This window comes from Pezoporus occidentalis, unplaced genomic scaffold, assembly GCF_034315485.1.
Source record: "Pezoporus occidentalis ecotype Australia unplaced genomic scaffold, CSIRO_AGI_Poc_V1 ctg28, whole genome shotgun sequence".
Classification (NCBI taxonomy): Eukaryota; Metazoa; Chordata; class Aves; order Psittaciformes; family Psittacidae; genus Pezoporus; species Pezoporus occidentalis.
This window is the reverse complement of record NW_026914718.1, coordinates 17,478-34,708: the sequence shown is the minus strand read 5'-3', so window position 1 is coordinate 34,708 and position 17,231 is coordinate 17,478. Positions and strand designations below refer to the sequence as shown.

Sequence of the window (17,231 nt, the reverse complement as noted above, 5' to 3'; positions counted from 1 at the left end):
AAGACTGCGCAAAAGCAACTTCTGACCAATACTAAACCATTTAAAATACATGGTACTATTTCCAAATCAAAACAAAATCTTCATTTGAATTCCTGTCTTTAAAGCACCTAATGCTTTAACTTGCATTGAGCTAAAGCAAGTAAACAGTTTTGTACAAGATAACGAATTTGTTATAATCACCTCGCAATCTCAGCACGCGTAGTAGCACAAACAATGGATCCTAAAGGCAAAGCTGTAACTTATCTTCATATGTGCAACAGCTCCTGAGATTGTACATTGTGTCAAAGGAAGTCTCTAACTTCTACAAAAGCAATTTTGATTTCCTCTGCTATTGTCACCATACACAGTCATTACTTCTTAAGCCTTTTCTTTTCATTGAAGTTAAGAGTTTTCTTCTGCAATTCACCATATTTATACCAGTCTACACTACGCAACTTTGGTGCTACTGCTCTGTCACAGTGGAGTGTGAACAAAACACATCCAAAATTAATATAGCCACAGAATCACAAAGACTTAAAAATAACATAGGTTGGAAGGGACCTTTGGAAGTCATTTGGTCCAAGTCCTTTCTCACAGCAGCCCTAACTTCGGGTTGCTCAGGGCCCCATCCAGCTGAGTTTTGACAATACCCAGTGCTGGAGATCCCACAGCCTCTCTGGTCAAACTGTTCCAGTCTGATAAATAACAAATAAATTGACAGCAGATAAATGTACTGCTTTTACTTATCGTGAAGTGTTTTGCACTGCTTAGCTCCAATACTGCAGTGAACTATAGGAGTGCTTTCCTACATATGCATAGTTTCACTGACATTAACAGTATTACTGGCAGGGAGTTACCCAATTTGAAATAATAGCACGACACAGAATGTCTGAAGTTAGCGGTTTATGCAAGCCTTTGCAGGCTGAAAATCCACAGCAATATTTTATCACTTGCTCTGAGCCTGTTAATACTCACATAATAAAAATGTTATGGATCTATGCATGCATACAGAAATGCAACTAAGTGTGAGAAACCAAGTAGTTAGCCAAGACTGACAAGCAGGAATATTCAGGCTCATTCACTGTGATGTTCTACCGTTGTAACAGTCCACTAACACTCCTGCTAGTCAAATGAAATAGAAAAGGTTTTTATAGAAATATATAAAGGCTTACTTGTGTTTTGTCATCTTTAGATCATGGCAAAAATGGCTTAAAAACCTTGCATAGAATAAGTGCATAACTGCATGCTCCTTTCCTCCGACGTACAAATCCACAGGCATCCAGTAGTCTGCTAAGTCACTATTGAAGGGCCTACAAAAAAACCCACCACAGGTATAGTAAAAATATAGCATGGAAAAGAAAGATCAGCTGTACCAAAGTAGCTCATCATACTTGACTGCACACTACTGAGAGCAATACATGTGCAATAAAACTTTCATTTTGCTATCAGATCTTTCACATTTTTAAGTGGTATGCTTATGAAATGATAGGCAAAACTTTAATTCCCACTGAGATGCAGAGCCACACAAATACTATGTTCCTATATTTTAGACAAGCAACTAAGATCTCACATACATTACCTGAGAAAGTGATGAAAATATTTGCTTTTCTCTTTAAAAAATACCCTGTGGCAAGCCTTTGAATTTCTTAGTATTTATCAAGTGCTACATACAAACATATTAGAGGGAAAGACAAAACATACACACATTCAAAACTAGGGGTTTTTCTGTAGGTTTTGGGGGGTTTTGGTTTGTTTTTTTTCAATCATAGGTTTGCACTGCTGCCATTAGGGGGTCATGAAGCAGTTTAAGGCTACAAAACACTCCAGAGTCAGATGGGCCACGTTGCACTCCAACTGAAGGATGCCCAATGAACGTAGAGTGAATCTGTCATTTACAGTGTATTTACTATGTCATCTGGGGTCACCTGTATGGTTTTCTAGCATTGCTTACTGCTTCATTAAATATTGTTACGGGTTCTGTAATGGACTTCTGCCTGCAAAATACCATATGTATGTGTTTTTAATGTATACTTTGTGGACCCGTTCCAGCAAATGTATGTGTTTTGGTCTATTTGATTATTTCACCTGTAACTTTTGTAAGAACAACACTTTTTTACCTCACAGGTGAGCCCAGAAGAAAACTGTGGATCTGCGATTCATGTCTTTAATGGAGCAAATCAAAACCAACCTGTTCACAGGGTTCCAAAATCAACAGAGTAATTATCCCAAATTCTAGACCTGTGAAATACAGCTTATGGAAATAAAAGGCTTACATCTAAGCAGCTTAGCTAAAAAGTCCAAATAAATAAATCAAGTTGAGGTAGTGATCTAATGCAGAAGTTCATACGAGTGTTCTTATTTCAATATAAACCAGCTTTAGCTACACTAAGCTGTTACTTTGACAGGTGGGTGTTACATCCAAATACTTCTTCACCTTTGGGAAAAGTCCCTCTTGTCCATGCATAAGAGAGTATTTTAAACTGTCACTGAAGGGGAAGCAATGTGCCTGAGTTAATAACATTAGTAATAAATTCACACTACCACTAGAAAATAATTAACATTAACATGAAATAAAAGTGCTCACAGAAGATTTTTCTTCAGTTTAACTGAACTAGTGCTGCAAAAATAACTGGCCCAGGTATACTAAATCTCTCAGTATGCGGTTTGTACCCAGAGACTGCTCTGGACAATAAAAAAACCACATTCTCATACAGTCCTAGCTGATATATCAGCATCTCAAAAAATATCTTTTTCTCTTCCTGAGACTATGAAGTAGAGATGGTCCACTAATTCTTCTCTGGAGAAAACAGCGCTATCAGCACCGCTACTACAGGCATACTATGAAGCAGAAAACCAGCTAAAATGACTACATTTACCTTACACACTTTCTATGCGGCAGCTACTAATACCCAGCATATGAAAAACATCCTTTTATTATTTATGCATTCAGTAGAAGGAGGAGCCTGCTGCGATGCCACTTTGCTTTAGGCCTGTGTATGAGGAAGTAGCAAGTTACTAGAGTTCAGGAGGAGAGAAATGAAGGTGCTGTTCTTGGCAGCTGGGTGTTACATTGGACTATTCCTCTTCTAACTGGTGGAAAAGCACTGTCTGTCCACACATTGAACCACTCAGTGCATTGCTAGGGAGGGCACAGTCCACACAACTAACTACATTCTCTGAGAGTCGTGGTAGGCTATCATTCTTCATGGAACCCTCCACTAAGGACAATCTTTAGCTCCTCAGCTGAACATTTCCTCTGTGCTCTCTCATGCAAACTTCTGCCCCTTGCCCTGTAGCTCCTGTGCTTACACAGTTGCACCTATACATCCTGATCTTGTAGATCTCCTGGCATGGAAGCAACCAAAGGCCACTTTTGTAGAGCAGCTCCTAGTCTCCCCTGTGCTGTGCTTAGGCCGGAGGGCACGCACAAAACTGGGGTAGCACAGGGGTTTATGCAGTCTCCTACCAAAGGCAGTTAGAAGCCAGAAGCACCAGAGTGCCTGGCCTCTTCCTTCCCTTCTACTCTGTGAAGTGACTTTCCCCCAACCAGCCCTGTGCCTGTGGCCCTCACCTCTCTGTGTTGTGAGGGTCTGTGTACCTCAGGTAGTACCAAGCCGAATCCACAAATGTATCCATGGTGTCGACTTCTCGCCGTGCCACTGCCTTACACCTAAGCAAGAGAGAAGGAGAAAAGCTATATTTAGATAAGTGAAAAGCTTGGGGAAAGAACCCAAACAACTGTGTACAGAGTGGTCATGAAGACATCTAGTTTGAAGTGGTCTGATCAGTCTGAAAAGTCACAAGCTCAGAAAAAGTCCAACACTAGCAACAGGGCCATCTCTCCTTCCCTCTTCCTCCCAAATCAAACAAAATGCAACCAAAAAGAAGCCTGAACAACTATCATAGAATGGGCTCTGGTTGGAAGGGACCTTAAAGCTCATCCAGTTCCAACCCCCTGCCATGGGCAGGGACACCTTCCGCTAGAGCATGTTGCTCCAAGCCCCTGTGTCCAACCTGGCCTTGAACACTGCCAGGGATGGGGCATTTACCACTTCTCTGGGCACTCTGTGCCAGCACCTCAGCACTCTCACAGGGAAGAACTTCTGCCTAAGAGCTCATCTCAATCTCCTCTCTGTCAGTTTAAAGCCATTCCCTCTTGTCTTGCCACTACATGTCCTTGTCTAAAGTCTTTGTGAGAAGGTACAACAAAAACTCATCTACAACAGTTGCCTGCACATCACTCTCCTATTCCAGAACACTTAGCAAAAGTAAGTAGAGCACAGTCACCTGCATACTATCCAAAAAGATATTCCTTAGACATTCATCCAGCTGGAAGGCAGGCTTTAATATTAAAAAGCAGCAGCATTACATTGCACTGCTGATGAAAAACTACTCTGGGACAAAAACTTCTACCAGTTCTTTCTGCAGAACCTGTACGCAAACTCCAGTGCACACAGTATCTAAGGAGCTTTCAAGATTAAGCAACTGATCTCTCTCCTACTTTAGGCTGTTTTATTTCTTAAACAGCTGGACTACAAACAATAAAGATTACAGCACTGACGAAATGCTATCTCCTCCAATCTGAATTACATGTTGTCATTTATACAGTGAATGTGATTCTTCATGATAAAGAAACGTATAGCATAGGAAACACTTTATTGCTTGACTGTTGCTAAGAAAATGAACATGATGCTACTTTCTTTAATAAAAGGAAGGTTTATATGAACTCTGCTGGTGAAAGATAATGAGAATTATTGTAAATGAAATAAGAAATACTGTTGAGAAATAGGAGGCACAAGAGAAAATCTGTTTTCACTGTTTTCTTAAGAACAGGAAACTTTGCTTCAGCTTGCTTATGAAGAAATAGCAGTGAGTGTCTGTTATAAAAAGGACCCTATGGTGGGTCAGACTAAAGATCACTCTGGAGTGGTATCCTCTCTCAGAGTGGTGAGCACAAGAAACAGGCAAGTACGAAGCGATCTCTCCCAGTTTGCTTTCCATGCAGCACTGGCTTACCTCGGGCAGGAACAGTTCACCCATTCTGGAGCTGTTTCTAAAGGTGAGGCTCCCTTTCCTGTGAAGGTGGTGACATTGGGCAACACCACAGGTAAGTCTTCATAAGGTACAGGGACAGTACCGCATGTCTGGCAGTGAATGATAGGAATAGGTGTTCCCCAGTACCGCTGTCGAGATATTAACCAGTCTCTTAATTTGTCACTTGTTAGGTCTCCACCTATTCCTTTCTTTCTGGCCTGCTGGGTAATAGCTTTTAGAGCCTCCTGCCGAGTCATGCCTGTGATCTGATGAAAACCACAGTGAAGCAGCGTCAGTGAACATGCAAGAACAAGGTCACAAATGCAATTTCTGAGAGTCAAACTTTATGAGCCTCATATAATTTCCCCCTTCCAACTACAGTCTCTCTCCAAGAGACTATTCACATACCAGCTATTCATTTAAACCCCTTTGCTAGTAGATAATGCTCTTGATGGTCTGAACAGAACAAGGCTGGGAGTCCCACAGACCCCTTCAGCCCTTATTGGAAGATATTTGCATTTACTGCTGATACTTGTAATCAACTGCTCTGTGCTGAAACTTCCAGAGTATCACCAGCACAGGGTGGAAACTGAGGAAATGCAAATGGTAAAACAGCTTCCTTTCTCCTGTGTTTGTTTCAGGTTTTTCTATTCTTGCTTTCGCATACATCTTAACTCCTTAGAGCCTACCTGTCATGTAAGAGAATATGAGCTTTGTGTGCGCTATCAAATGCATTCTTCCAAGAGCAATAATGCATCTTGTTTAGAAGTAAGATTTATGTCACTTCAGGCAGATATGTTAACATAAAGGCTTATACCACATTTCAGTGAATGCATGGAAACAGGGCTAATATGTTAACGTAAAAATCTATTGAGACAATGAAATAAGAATCAACTTTTAACGGGGGTTTAATCATTCAGTTTCCATTTTGAAACTCAGTCCAATAACATACATTCCTCTCTTGTACAAAAGGAAAACTCATTTTATTGCTACAAAAGAGCCAACATATTTCATCATTAAATTATTCCTAGAAATTTGGTAGCATAACCCTGGCTTGATTCTCAAACAAAAAAATAAATCCCTTTAATCACACAAAGTATTTGGCACTCTTGAGAAAACATTCAGTTTGTGTCGAGTTGGAAAGAACTCCATACTTGTATACCCACCTCTGCAGAATTAATGACTTTCTCCAAACCATCTGGCAATGTCTCAATAACTTCAGTAAAAGAAATGCCCAGATTCTTAGCAACTGCAGCATCTTCTGCACTAGTACTAGGAATTCCTAGGAGGGGAGGAAAAATGAATCACTTCTGGGATTGACTAACATGGATATCAATCATCAGTTTGATGACAGAACATTTGATTTCAGTGACACTCTATAATGACTTATGTTTGCCCAAGGGATTTCGAAAGTCTAAGAACAATAAAAATGTTTTCATGTTCTTTAAGCAATGAAATTAAAGCAATAATTAGAAACACATTTTCTCAGTTTCTCTGTAATCCAAATGCTCATTAATGTCCTACCTCAGAAACGGCTGAAAATTTGATGGTTCCAAAAAAGCCTAAAAATAAAGCTACAAAATCTGGAGAAATAATAAAATATTCAATAATTATATTACATAAATATTATGTATTTAAATAACACAAATTTGAATCCTATTTGCTACTACAAGAAACATACCAGCTGAAACAGTCCTCTTGTTTCAACAGGAAATTTCACTTCTACTTTCTTAGCTTATGAAGATGTATCGCAACACAACAGTCTCTACATTGCTATCCCTTTAACTCATTATAAAAGACAGGATTTGTTTATAAACTCAGGAAAATAACTCAAATATGGTTAATTTTCTGTTCAGAAGCTAACAATTGAGAGCACTTCTTACTGCTGTCCAAGTTAGTTATATAAAGACAGTCCTTAAGGCCCTGATGCTATCTTTCCCTTTGCATCTTATTATTTGGACTGTCATACATAGTTCTACTTTAGAGGACTGTCTTTCAGGGTGAGTTAAGAAATTTCTTACCTTTATTATCATGTCTAATCTAAAACAACATTGAGATACTAACAGATGGTTATTTTTCCACAGAGATAAATCCTTCTGCATATTTTTTCCTTTTAGGGAAACACTTGGAACAATCCCCCACAATTCTGCCATCTTTAAAAGGCAAAGATACTTATTCCAACAAGCTAATGCCAACATTAAGCCAGTGAAAACTACAGAGAAAACCTCTCAAACTATTGCTGAGCCCATTAGAATTATTAACACAAAAACAACTTCATTCAAAACCAGTTTAACAATCATCTTTGTTCAGGCAATGAAATGCCTCCTATATATTAACTCTGTCAATATATGGAAGTTTGGAAGCAGAGAACTAAGGAAAACTCCCCTGTGAAACTCCTTAACTATAATGGAAATGGCTCTCGCCATTTCAGGGCCCTATTACAGAATAATGTAGGTATCTGTCTTCATTTGTCAGAGAGCCCTGCAGCCTGCAATAGGTGGCTTCACAATTTGCTCTACAAATGGGAAAACCAGGTCCCACTTTTGGTCTTTCTTCATTTGAAAAGATGATGCTATTTATGTACATTTGCAAAGCTCAACAGCTGGCAGCCAGAACTTCCTGGGAAGAGCTGGGCTGTTACCAACAGACATAAGGCCAAGGTATGTGCCAGTGAGCAAGCCGGAAGCTTTTAATGAAAAATAAGGTTAGGTATCTCAATTACTTGGTTTCTCTTACATGAGGAAACATTCTGGTTCTAAAACCAGATTCATTTCTGAAGTGTAAGATGCAAGCATGTTATAAGTAAGGTCCACAGCCCAAGTGGAGAATTTCCATCAGTGTTGTGAGGGTCATCCAAGACATTTTTGAACAGTCAGCTGGTTTTATTCATAGAATCATAGAATAGTTAGGGTTGGAAAGGACCTCAAGACCATCCAGTTCCACCCCCCCTGCCATGGGCAGGGACACCTCCCACTAAACCATGCTACCCAAGGCTCTGTCCAACCTGGCCTTGAACGCCGCCAGGGATGGAGCATTCACAACTTCCCTTCAGTCCAGTTGTTGTGCAGGGGCAACCAATACTGGCACTGGTGTACAAAAGCAAGTAGCAGTTCCAGAGCAGGAAAGAAGTTATCAACAGGGATGCAACATAATGGGGTTAAGGGATAAGGAAGGTAGTGGAAAAGGGGAAAATAGAGAACTGTTTCTGATTAGGACTGCTACAGAACATTGCCTGTAAGACCATAGCAAAACGCAAGAGTAATCAAAAAGCTCAGTGGGTGTAGATTAAAATAGACACCATTTTTAGAAGTTAGTACAATTTTAGTTAGAGAGTCACATCATCTAACCCTATGTACTCAGCTGTCCGAGTTGAGGGGCTAGGCTCTCCATGCAGGAAAGGAGTAAGGCAGGCTGCTTCATAGGACAACTTTGAGAACAGAAGCCCACTTCAGGTGATTCATAGCATCTTCTAGCAACACCTTTCCCCTCTGTTTATGGATCCTCAATCCTAAATAAGGCACCTTCTTCCTTTAGGAATAAAGGATCCAACAGAATTGTCCATAACTACCTGAACAGAATTATTATTCCGAATTATTTTACTGACCTCAACACAAATATTATCAAAATCTAACTTGGAATTTTTGTACATTTACTGTCTGAAAAACAGCTCTATGAGCATGCACAGAATTTGCATAGAGCATAAGACACAAACTGAGCTAAAAGTCTGGGTTGTTCGCAAAATACTTACATGAAACAACGATGCTGCTCTCTTTTGATTAAGGACAGTGAGAGACAGCCAAATGCATGCACACTGCGGGTAATCAACCTTCTTAAGATATGCAGATCCTCAAATTCAGCTCATTAAATGTCCTAATTTTATAATATTTCCATTAAAATTTATCATCCTGTAAATCTCTTCTCCCCCTGCATAGATTCCACATAACTACTTTTCCCTTCCTTCTTCATTAACAAAGAATAGGAATGAAGAACAGAGTTCCAAAGTCCAGAAGAGAGCTGCCGTGTCCAACGATTTACAGTATCCTGCGCTCCAACACAGCAACTGAAAACTATACTACTCCACTTACAGATTGTCACATACCTATTTTAGTATCAAGATAATTCTCAAAATTGGGTTTTGCTGAGATGACTACAGGAATCTCTTGATGGGTGAGCAAATTCACAGCTGTCACTGAAGTGAGCGAGTCTGAAAACAAATGGAATGATTGCGGTAAGCAAGATACGATAGATGACAGGCTAAGAACATGACTTACTGTTAGAGCTCAGTTCATCTTAAACATGCATGAAATTCAAATTACTTTTTTGTTTCAAAACAAAAGAAAATGAAAAGCCTAATCACATTTCTAAAAACTCATGCTTATAACAAATACCTGAAAAAAACAGAGGAAGATCTGGATTATAATGAAAAAATTGAGTCCTTGACCCGAGTGCAGGCCTGCTGCAAGGTTGTATGAATTTGCTCTAGTAAGTCCTGAGTTATTTATTAAAATGCATTACCACAAAATTATGCAAAAAATAAATCCAGTTATTCAGATGAAACTGAAGGGGAGCACCTATCTTCTTACAAAAGAACTACAAAGCATGAGAACTATTGACCAGGGTGATAAAACCCAACCAACTAATCTACTGATTTCCAAACAGAATATTCATATTAGAGATGAGAATACGTCCACAAGGAAGGGGAGAGACAGGAGAAGAGAATCAAGGATGAGAACTGTGGTAAACCGGAATTGATTTACCATGCATAGCTAGGGTGGCTCAGCAAGAAGAAAATCAAATCTGAATGCTCCAAGTTTTGAGGATTCAACCTCCAGATTTTGATTTGTTTCTGAGTTTTTTGGTGCCTTTAAGTTGATCATAATTAAAATAATCGCCATACAGACTGCTAAGAGCTTCTTTTCACCTATCTTCATAGCTGAGCTAAGGAACGCCTTAGGCTTGTACTGCAACGCATAAAAGCTGCTTGAAGCATAGTAACAGCTTTGTAGAGAACAGGGCTACTGTATCCCATCACTCTTAACATAAATGATGTATTTATTTGTGATTACTACTTTTTCAAATTTCAGGTGTCTGAGATATCCATATTCTAGAGAAAATCTCTCACGTTCAAATCAGTGCACAGAGCTCCTTTCCTTTGCTTAAAAAGTACAAAAGGAATCATTTCACTCTTTCAAAAGCCTCCTGAACAGGAAGCTGAGCAGGCAGGACAGTCTGCTCTTAAACATAACTTCTCTCTTCCACCTAGAAATAATTTTGATGTTATGCTGGAACCCAAAATAACTCCAGTTTATGAAGGCACTCCTCCTTCTGCTCATTTCCTCACATCATTATTATAATAGCTGCAAAGAGATGATACTACAGTTATAAATGTAAAAGCATGTATGCGTAGTATTATAACTAGATAAACATTTGGCCCTTAGGTTGTTCATTATTGCAGACACCTCATGCTTTCAAAGCTAGACTTACCAGACTCTAAATTTACATACATTTTTCTAGGCTGAAAACCTGAATGTTTGAAAACTGGTTGCTCATCTCTATATAAGTGATTATAGAGTGCAGCTCTCTCTTTTAGCCTAAGAGTAAGGTATTAGAACTTCAAGTTACTTTGCCATACAACAGCTTTTCTTTTCCTCTCCTAGAAAATATGAAAACATACCTTCCTAATTATTTAAATGAGAACACAGTGAAGAAGAGGAGTTGCAAGACTATCCTGTTGAAAAGAAAAAAATTATAATCAATTACATTAAAATGTTAATGTTACTGGTGAATTTTTGTCCAGAATCTTGATTAATGTGAAAATAAGGCCTATTCAAAGCCATCCAAAAATCTCTTTTTTACTTAATTGCCATTGTTATGCCTTCATATGTCCCATGGCTGAAACGCAAATCTGAAAGTCCATGCAGAAATTCTTCTCCTTGTGTTCTCTTCTTTGGAAAATACCACTCTGTGCCTCTGAAATGCTCAAGAAATAGTAAGAAAAGTCCTCCAATTTCAACTGAAGAAGTCATAAGTGTATTTACAAGTAGAAGGAGCCCACAGCAATAGGAGAGTTACTAGAATTGTGCCTCTTTTTCAAGGGCTTGCAACTGTCACTATTCTGAATGAGAATTTCTTAATTTAGCTCAACCAAAAGGTGAACTTTATTGTTAACAGACACAAAAAAGCTTTTCCAAGTGTTTCCATGAAAAAACAATATCTAAAAAATACACTACTGTCCTTACTAAAACCAAGTTTTGCACTTGTGCGGTTTGGCTAAAGCACAAGACCCAACAATGATGCAGGCACATGTATAGATACGTGTTTCTCTGGTTAGTGCTTTGATTTGGCTGAACTCTAAGAACTGCAAATTTGTCCCTTTATTTCTTAACAAGAATTCTTCAACCTCTGCTCAGCTCTGAGACAAAGGCTCTTTGTACTCAACACATTCAGCCTCCATTTCTTTCTGCTAGCAAGCAAACTTTAAGGATACAGAAATGAATAAAGCAGGTTCTGTGCAACCACCACAATTTCCCACAAGATTCCTGCTCCATTGTTGCTGACATGCAGAATTGGTGGCAGGAGGTTTCAGGAAACCAGTTAAAGAATTACCACTTACTTGTACCCTCTGCACAAGCCATGACCTGCCATACGGATACTCTGAATTTACTCCATTAGTCTTGTATTAACCAAGGATTTGCACAGCAGAGTATTATTTTGCTATCTATCAATGATCCACTTCACTATGCTTCAGTGATCTACTGCCCTCTTATATTCCCTATGACACGATGAGACCATGATTGGTGCAAGAGTTGGTTCTGCTGTTTTTGTGCAAGTGAATAATTACCATATGGCTGTGAGATTTTCCAGCATGCTGACACAGAGCTTGACTACTCACTTCTGGTACATGAGGAAACAAGAATCTGTTCCATTGCTTTTATATATTACGAAGCGTTAGAGCTATTATAAAAGGATGACTTCTAACATAGCTACTCTTAGCACACCTGTAGCCAGGACAGGCTGATGTTATCCAGTTTGACATACACAAAGAATCAAAAGACCTGTTCTTCTCAACAGGAAGAACTCCTGCTTAGACTGACACACACTGTCTGAAGATCATCCTCTAAAATTAGAATCATAAAATCATAGAATAATGCGGTATGAGAAAAATATCACCTTTCCCTGGGATGAGCTCCCTCTGGAAGACTTCCTTGAGACTGCTATTCCCATGCAATAGTCTGTGAGTTGGTAAGATATATAAATGAGAAGCTCCATAAATAGCTTCAGGTGTATAGGTGTAAGCTGCTAGCTTCTCTCCTGTTACTTTGCCATCAACCTGAAAAAGAGCAGAAAATTTCCCATTGGAAAGTGCAGTGGTTTTAGATTCCCCTTCCTTTTTATACATTTAACAAATCTACATCACTCTACAGAAAGAGACAGTTCTCAGTATCGGAGCCAGATGCATTCCCACTACAGGGAGTTTCCAGAATCAAAGCTTGAGAAAGTTCCTTTGCAGCCTTGCCTCAATTTATCCAAAAACATCTACATTTTTTCTTTCTAAAATCATATGTAATATTACGTTGTGCTACTGAGCTAGATTCAATCCTTAGTTAAGTAACCTGAAATCCTATTCACTTTTAATATGCATGCCTTGTTTCCAAGAAACAGAAATTATGTTACCTCTGAAATCTAAAGAGGATTTCAGATGTTGGCAGTTACCAGGCTTCCCACTACACTTCTCTGATGAAGTCAATGCTGCAACTTACATACAAGAATAATAAAAGGTGGCAGAACATTAAAACAACTGGACAAAAAATACAGGCAATAAACTTACAAGACTGCTTAAGAATTACCTCCTGGCAAATTACTATCAACAGGCTTTATATTTTAGGTCAACTAACTGTGGAGCTTATCGTGGTCTTAGAGATTTTTCTACAAAACATTTATACACCTTTTTTAGAAACAACTGTTAAACCAACTTAAATACAAAAATGCACCTAGCAGTGTGCAATTCAGAGGTATTAAGAACATTTAAGCTGTCTCTATTTGAAGTTCCCCAAAATTCAGTATTTGAAAATAAGGAGTTACTTCTAAAACATTAGAGCAGAGTAAACTAAGCACAATAAAGCTTTGAAGCACAAGGGTTGAAATTCCATCAGGGTCTCTGAAAACCTCTTTCGTCATGATCATATTCAAGAAGCCTTTTGCATCCCTTGAGAAAAATGGGAAAATCTGAAGTCCTTCTGTAGATAACTATAAGCTTTTTAAGGTTTCTTTTTCCTTCCTCTCCTTTCTTTCTACCTAGACTTCTCTGTAGGTCCATCACTACCTAACTGACTGGTTTTCATCATTTTAATTATGTAGTAATTGAAATAATTATGTAGTAAATGAAATAATGGACAAATGTAAGTAAAGTGACTTACCTGAGGTCAGCCTGGATCTCACACAGAAGGTGCTGTGCAGAGGAGAGAAAGCCCATCTGATTTGTGCAATGCCATTTGATACCGCTCTTGACACTACTCCCCTAAATGTCCTGGCTTTTTATTATTAGTTGGCATAAATACACACAGCCAATTTGCATCTGATGTTGCACCTGAACACAAACCCTTCCTAAAAGAGGGTAGCAGGGAGTATCTCTTAAACCCACAACTGGTGTTCTTCAGGAATCTGTGCTGGTGTGGGCATGAACGTAAATTAATCTCTTTTAGTACGTTTCAAGCTATCTAGATCTGAAAATCCATTTCCATCATACATTTCAGGGGCTGTGATTAGCCCAACCAAGACAGCATCATTGAAATTTGACTCACCTTTAGCAAGAAGTCAAGAAAGCATCCAACACAATCACCTATCCAATTTGCTTGCATTTCTTTTATACCGTACCACTCAGGGAGGTCGGACAAAGCATCAAACATAGCCTGACGCAAAAAAAAGAAAGAATGAGGACATTCAGCTTTTGTAAGCATACAAATTAAGACTGTGGTTTTAACTGTGACTAACAGTAAAATGATAAGGTCCTGGAAAAAACATAGGATGAGGTATTCTTATACTGCTGCTGATGCAAATTCAGAGGTATTCAGAAAGGTTTAGAAAACAAGTCCTGTGAGGAGAGGCTGAGGGACCTGAGGGGTTCAGTCTGGAGAAGGCTCAGAGAGGACCTGATCGCTCCCTACAACTGCCTGACAGGAGGTTGTAGTGAGGTGGGGTTGGTCTCTGCTCCCAAGGAACAAGGGATGGGACAAGGGGAAATGGCCTCAAGCTGCCCCAGGGAGCTGAGGAACAAGTCCTTCCCCAGAGGGTGCTCAGGCATTGGAACAGGCTGCCCAGGGCAGGGCTGCAGTCACCGTCCCTGCAAGTGTTCACACAGCGTGGAGACGAGGCCTCAGTGCCATGGGTTAGTGGTGGCCTTGGTGGTGCTGGGGAACAGTTGGACTGGGTGAGCTTAAAGGGCTTTTCCAACCTGGTTATTCCATGATTCACAAAGTCAGCAACGCAAAACCTCCAAGTTCCTCATATTCCATAGAGTAGGAGAAGGATTTGTGTTCTAAATGTCTGGACAAAAAAACCCAACCAGAAAACCAAAAAACAACGAAGAAACCTATCTGCATGGCAACAGTCAATTAGAGTGGCAGAATTCTGTAGGCTCTGCCACTTCCTCCAGTATTTATATTAAACACACATATACTAACTTGTCGCTGCGAAAAAAATTGAGATGATTTAAGGCAAAACTTGAGGTTTCAAAGTTGTTTCTACTTTATTTTGTTAAAAAAAAGATAATTTTTCAGTTATTTGGATGATTCTTGAAAAGTAAAATATGAAAAAATATTGTATAAAATCAATTTAGCAAGAACAGGGACTCTGCAAAGACTAGCCTTACAGATTCCGATTTGAGGACTCAGCTGACTGCATAAAATACCCATAACACCCATTTACAGGTATGCACAGAAAATACTAACATTTCCAGATAGATTTTTCCAATAAATCTGCCTACAGATTCACCTGGGTAACCATAGCAACTAAATATTTTGGCTTAAACATCTTAAATGCACAGACAACAATTTGTATAACAATGCCATCAGTTAAGGCACTGCACTTAAATCTAAATAGCTGCTAGAGCATTTCAGATGTACTTCACAGTTTAAAAAGGGGGTCATGGCAACTTTCTTACTTCACACAACCAAAATGCTTTCTGCTAGGTGTTTAAATCACAGCCAGTATTTTTGCCCTTTGAAATGAATCCATTGCCAATGGTAAAGTGCAATGCGAGCCAACACTGCTTGCTTTGTTTGCATTTCGTATTTCAAGAGCTGGCGCAGTAACAATAAAGAAATCAAAGCAAATTCACAGAAGATTTGGACACAACAGATATCTAAAAATAGTGTGTGTAGGAATGAAACACTGACTCCTGTAACGCAGGAGATGACTTCACAGCCCATTACTGATCACAAAAGTCCTTGTTATTATTTGACTAGTAGTTAAGCATTGCAAATGAAGATTTACCCTTACTTTTTATTCAGGTTGTGAGATATAGGAAAAACCATGAAATGATAAACGGGTGAAGGAGAGGAACACACATGACTAACAATGTCATCAATATGCAGTATAAATAGGTTAAATAGTTACAACAATAATTTGTGGATGCTCCAAGCAGAAAGTGAAGTGTATGCCTACACATTCAGCCATTATTGCCAGCTGGTGACCTGCATGAAGAATGAAGGGTTAGCAAATTCACTAAGTGTACTTTAAGTACCTTCAACATCTGAGCCCAGCTTGGATAAAAATGCTTTCTACTACTGCAGCATCCTGAGCCTTCAGGTGCCTGAAAATAACTGTAGAAAAGGTACTACACACACATTCATGGTAAGCCCAACCAACCGAGGAAAAAGAGAAGCAAGGCCCATAAAGAACCTAACTGTTGTACTCATTTATCATTAGAAGCACAAATATGTAAAGTCTCTGAACAGCAAAGGCATTCAAGAAAAGTTGTACTGGTGAACAGAACAGGCAGCACAGTCAGAAAACATGCATCTGAAGTACCTTGGCTGGCTGTGTATGAAGAATCAAAGCATCAGGCAGGATTTAGAAAGTTTTTATCTTTATTATGAATGGACCTAGTGTGAGACCTGGATTTCTTCTCCCTAGATGGTGGTGGAAATTTGTTCACTTGAATCTGAGGCTCAGGAAAAGGGTCACAGAATCATAGAACAGTTAGGGTTGGAAAGGACCTTAAGAACATCCAGTTCCAATCCCCTGGCCTTGGATAGGGACACCACTAGACCATGTCGCCCAAGGCTCTGTCCAGCCTCACCTTAAACACTGCCAGGAATGGAGCATTCACAACTTTCCTGGGCAACCCATTCCAGTGCCTCACCACCCACACAGTAAAGAAGTACTTTGTTATATCTAAGCTAATCTTCCCCTGTTTAAGTTTGAACCCATCACCCCTTGTCCTGTCACTACAGATCAAAGATTAGGGTCAAAGATGAATTTTTGTATTTTCTTGGGAATAGCTTTCTCAATCTTTACTTGAAGTCTCAACACAAAGAACGCTCACATGGAATAAAAACTCCACCCAGATAAAACAGGAAGTTGATACTTCCACTTCAGAGAGCATAAAGCCCAAAATTTTGTTGAAGAACCCCAAGGTGTGAAAGCTACACTGTTCCATCACAATCAAAAGTTGAGCTCATAACAAAATCCAGTGTTTAAATAACATGGAAACTTTTTTTAAGTTACAGAAAATCAAAGAGGGTATGAAATAAAGTAAACCAGAAGGTCCAATGAATCTTCACTGCTTATGCCATGCCCATAAGTCCAACAGGTTGACTAAGTGAACAAGTTTCTAGTTCAGTGATTGCACAGCTAGACACCCAAAATATGCAGAAGAGCACTTGATGGTACATATGGGATGACAACGTGTGAATGCAGAATTAGTTCACCCACCTTTAATTTATGCTTTTTGATTTCTTTGAAACTTAATCCCATACCAATTACTTAGATTTCAGGAATTATAATTTTTATATACATGCATACCCAGGGATAGTCCACGCATATTTATGGTAGTGATAGGACAAGGGGTAACGGGTTAAAACTTAAACAGGGGAAGTTTAGATGGGATATAAGGAAGAAATTCTTTACTATGAGGGTGGTGAGGCACTGGAATGGGCTGCCCAGGAAAGATGTGAATGCTCCATCCCTGGCGGTGTTCAAGGCCAGGCTGGACATTG

General features: G+C 39.2%; 1 protein-coding gene across 2 annotated transcripts in view; it reads right to left on the bottom strand.

Moving 5' to 3' along the window:
• The window catches only part of LARS2 (leucyl-tRNA synthetase 2, mitochondrial), a 59,142-nt gene that overhangs the window by 26,432 nt on the left and 15,479 nt on the right, over positions 1–17,231 (bottom strand). For both annotated transcript variants that reach the window (XM_062625313.1, XM_062625312.1), the window contains 7 exons: positions 13,815–13,922; positions 12,184–12,343; positions 9,113–9,217; positions 6,180–6,295; positions 4,996–5,279; positions 3,551–3,649; positions 1,152–1,289 (listed from right to left, as the gene is read on the bottom strand). In XM_062625313.1, coding sequence (XP_062481297.1) covers positions 1,152–1,289; positions 3,551–3,649; positions 4,996–5,279; positions 6,180–6,295; positions 9,113–9,217; positions 12,184–12,343; positions 13,815–13,922 — 1,010 coding nt within the window. The remainder of the gene's footprint in view (positions 1–1,151; positions 1,290–3,550; positions 3,650–4,995; positions 5,280–6,179; positions 6,296–9,112; positions 9,218–12,183; positions 12,344–13,814; positions 13,923–17,231) is intronic.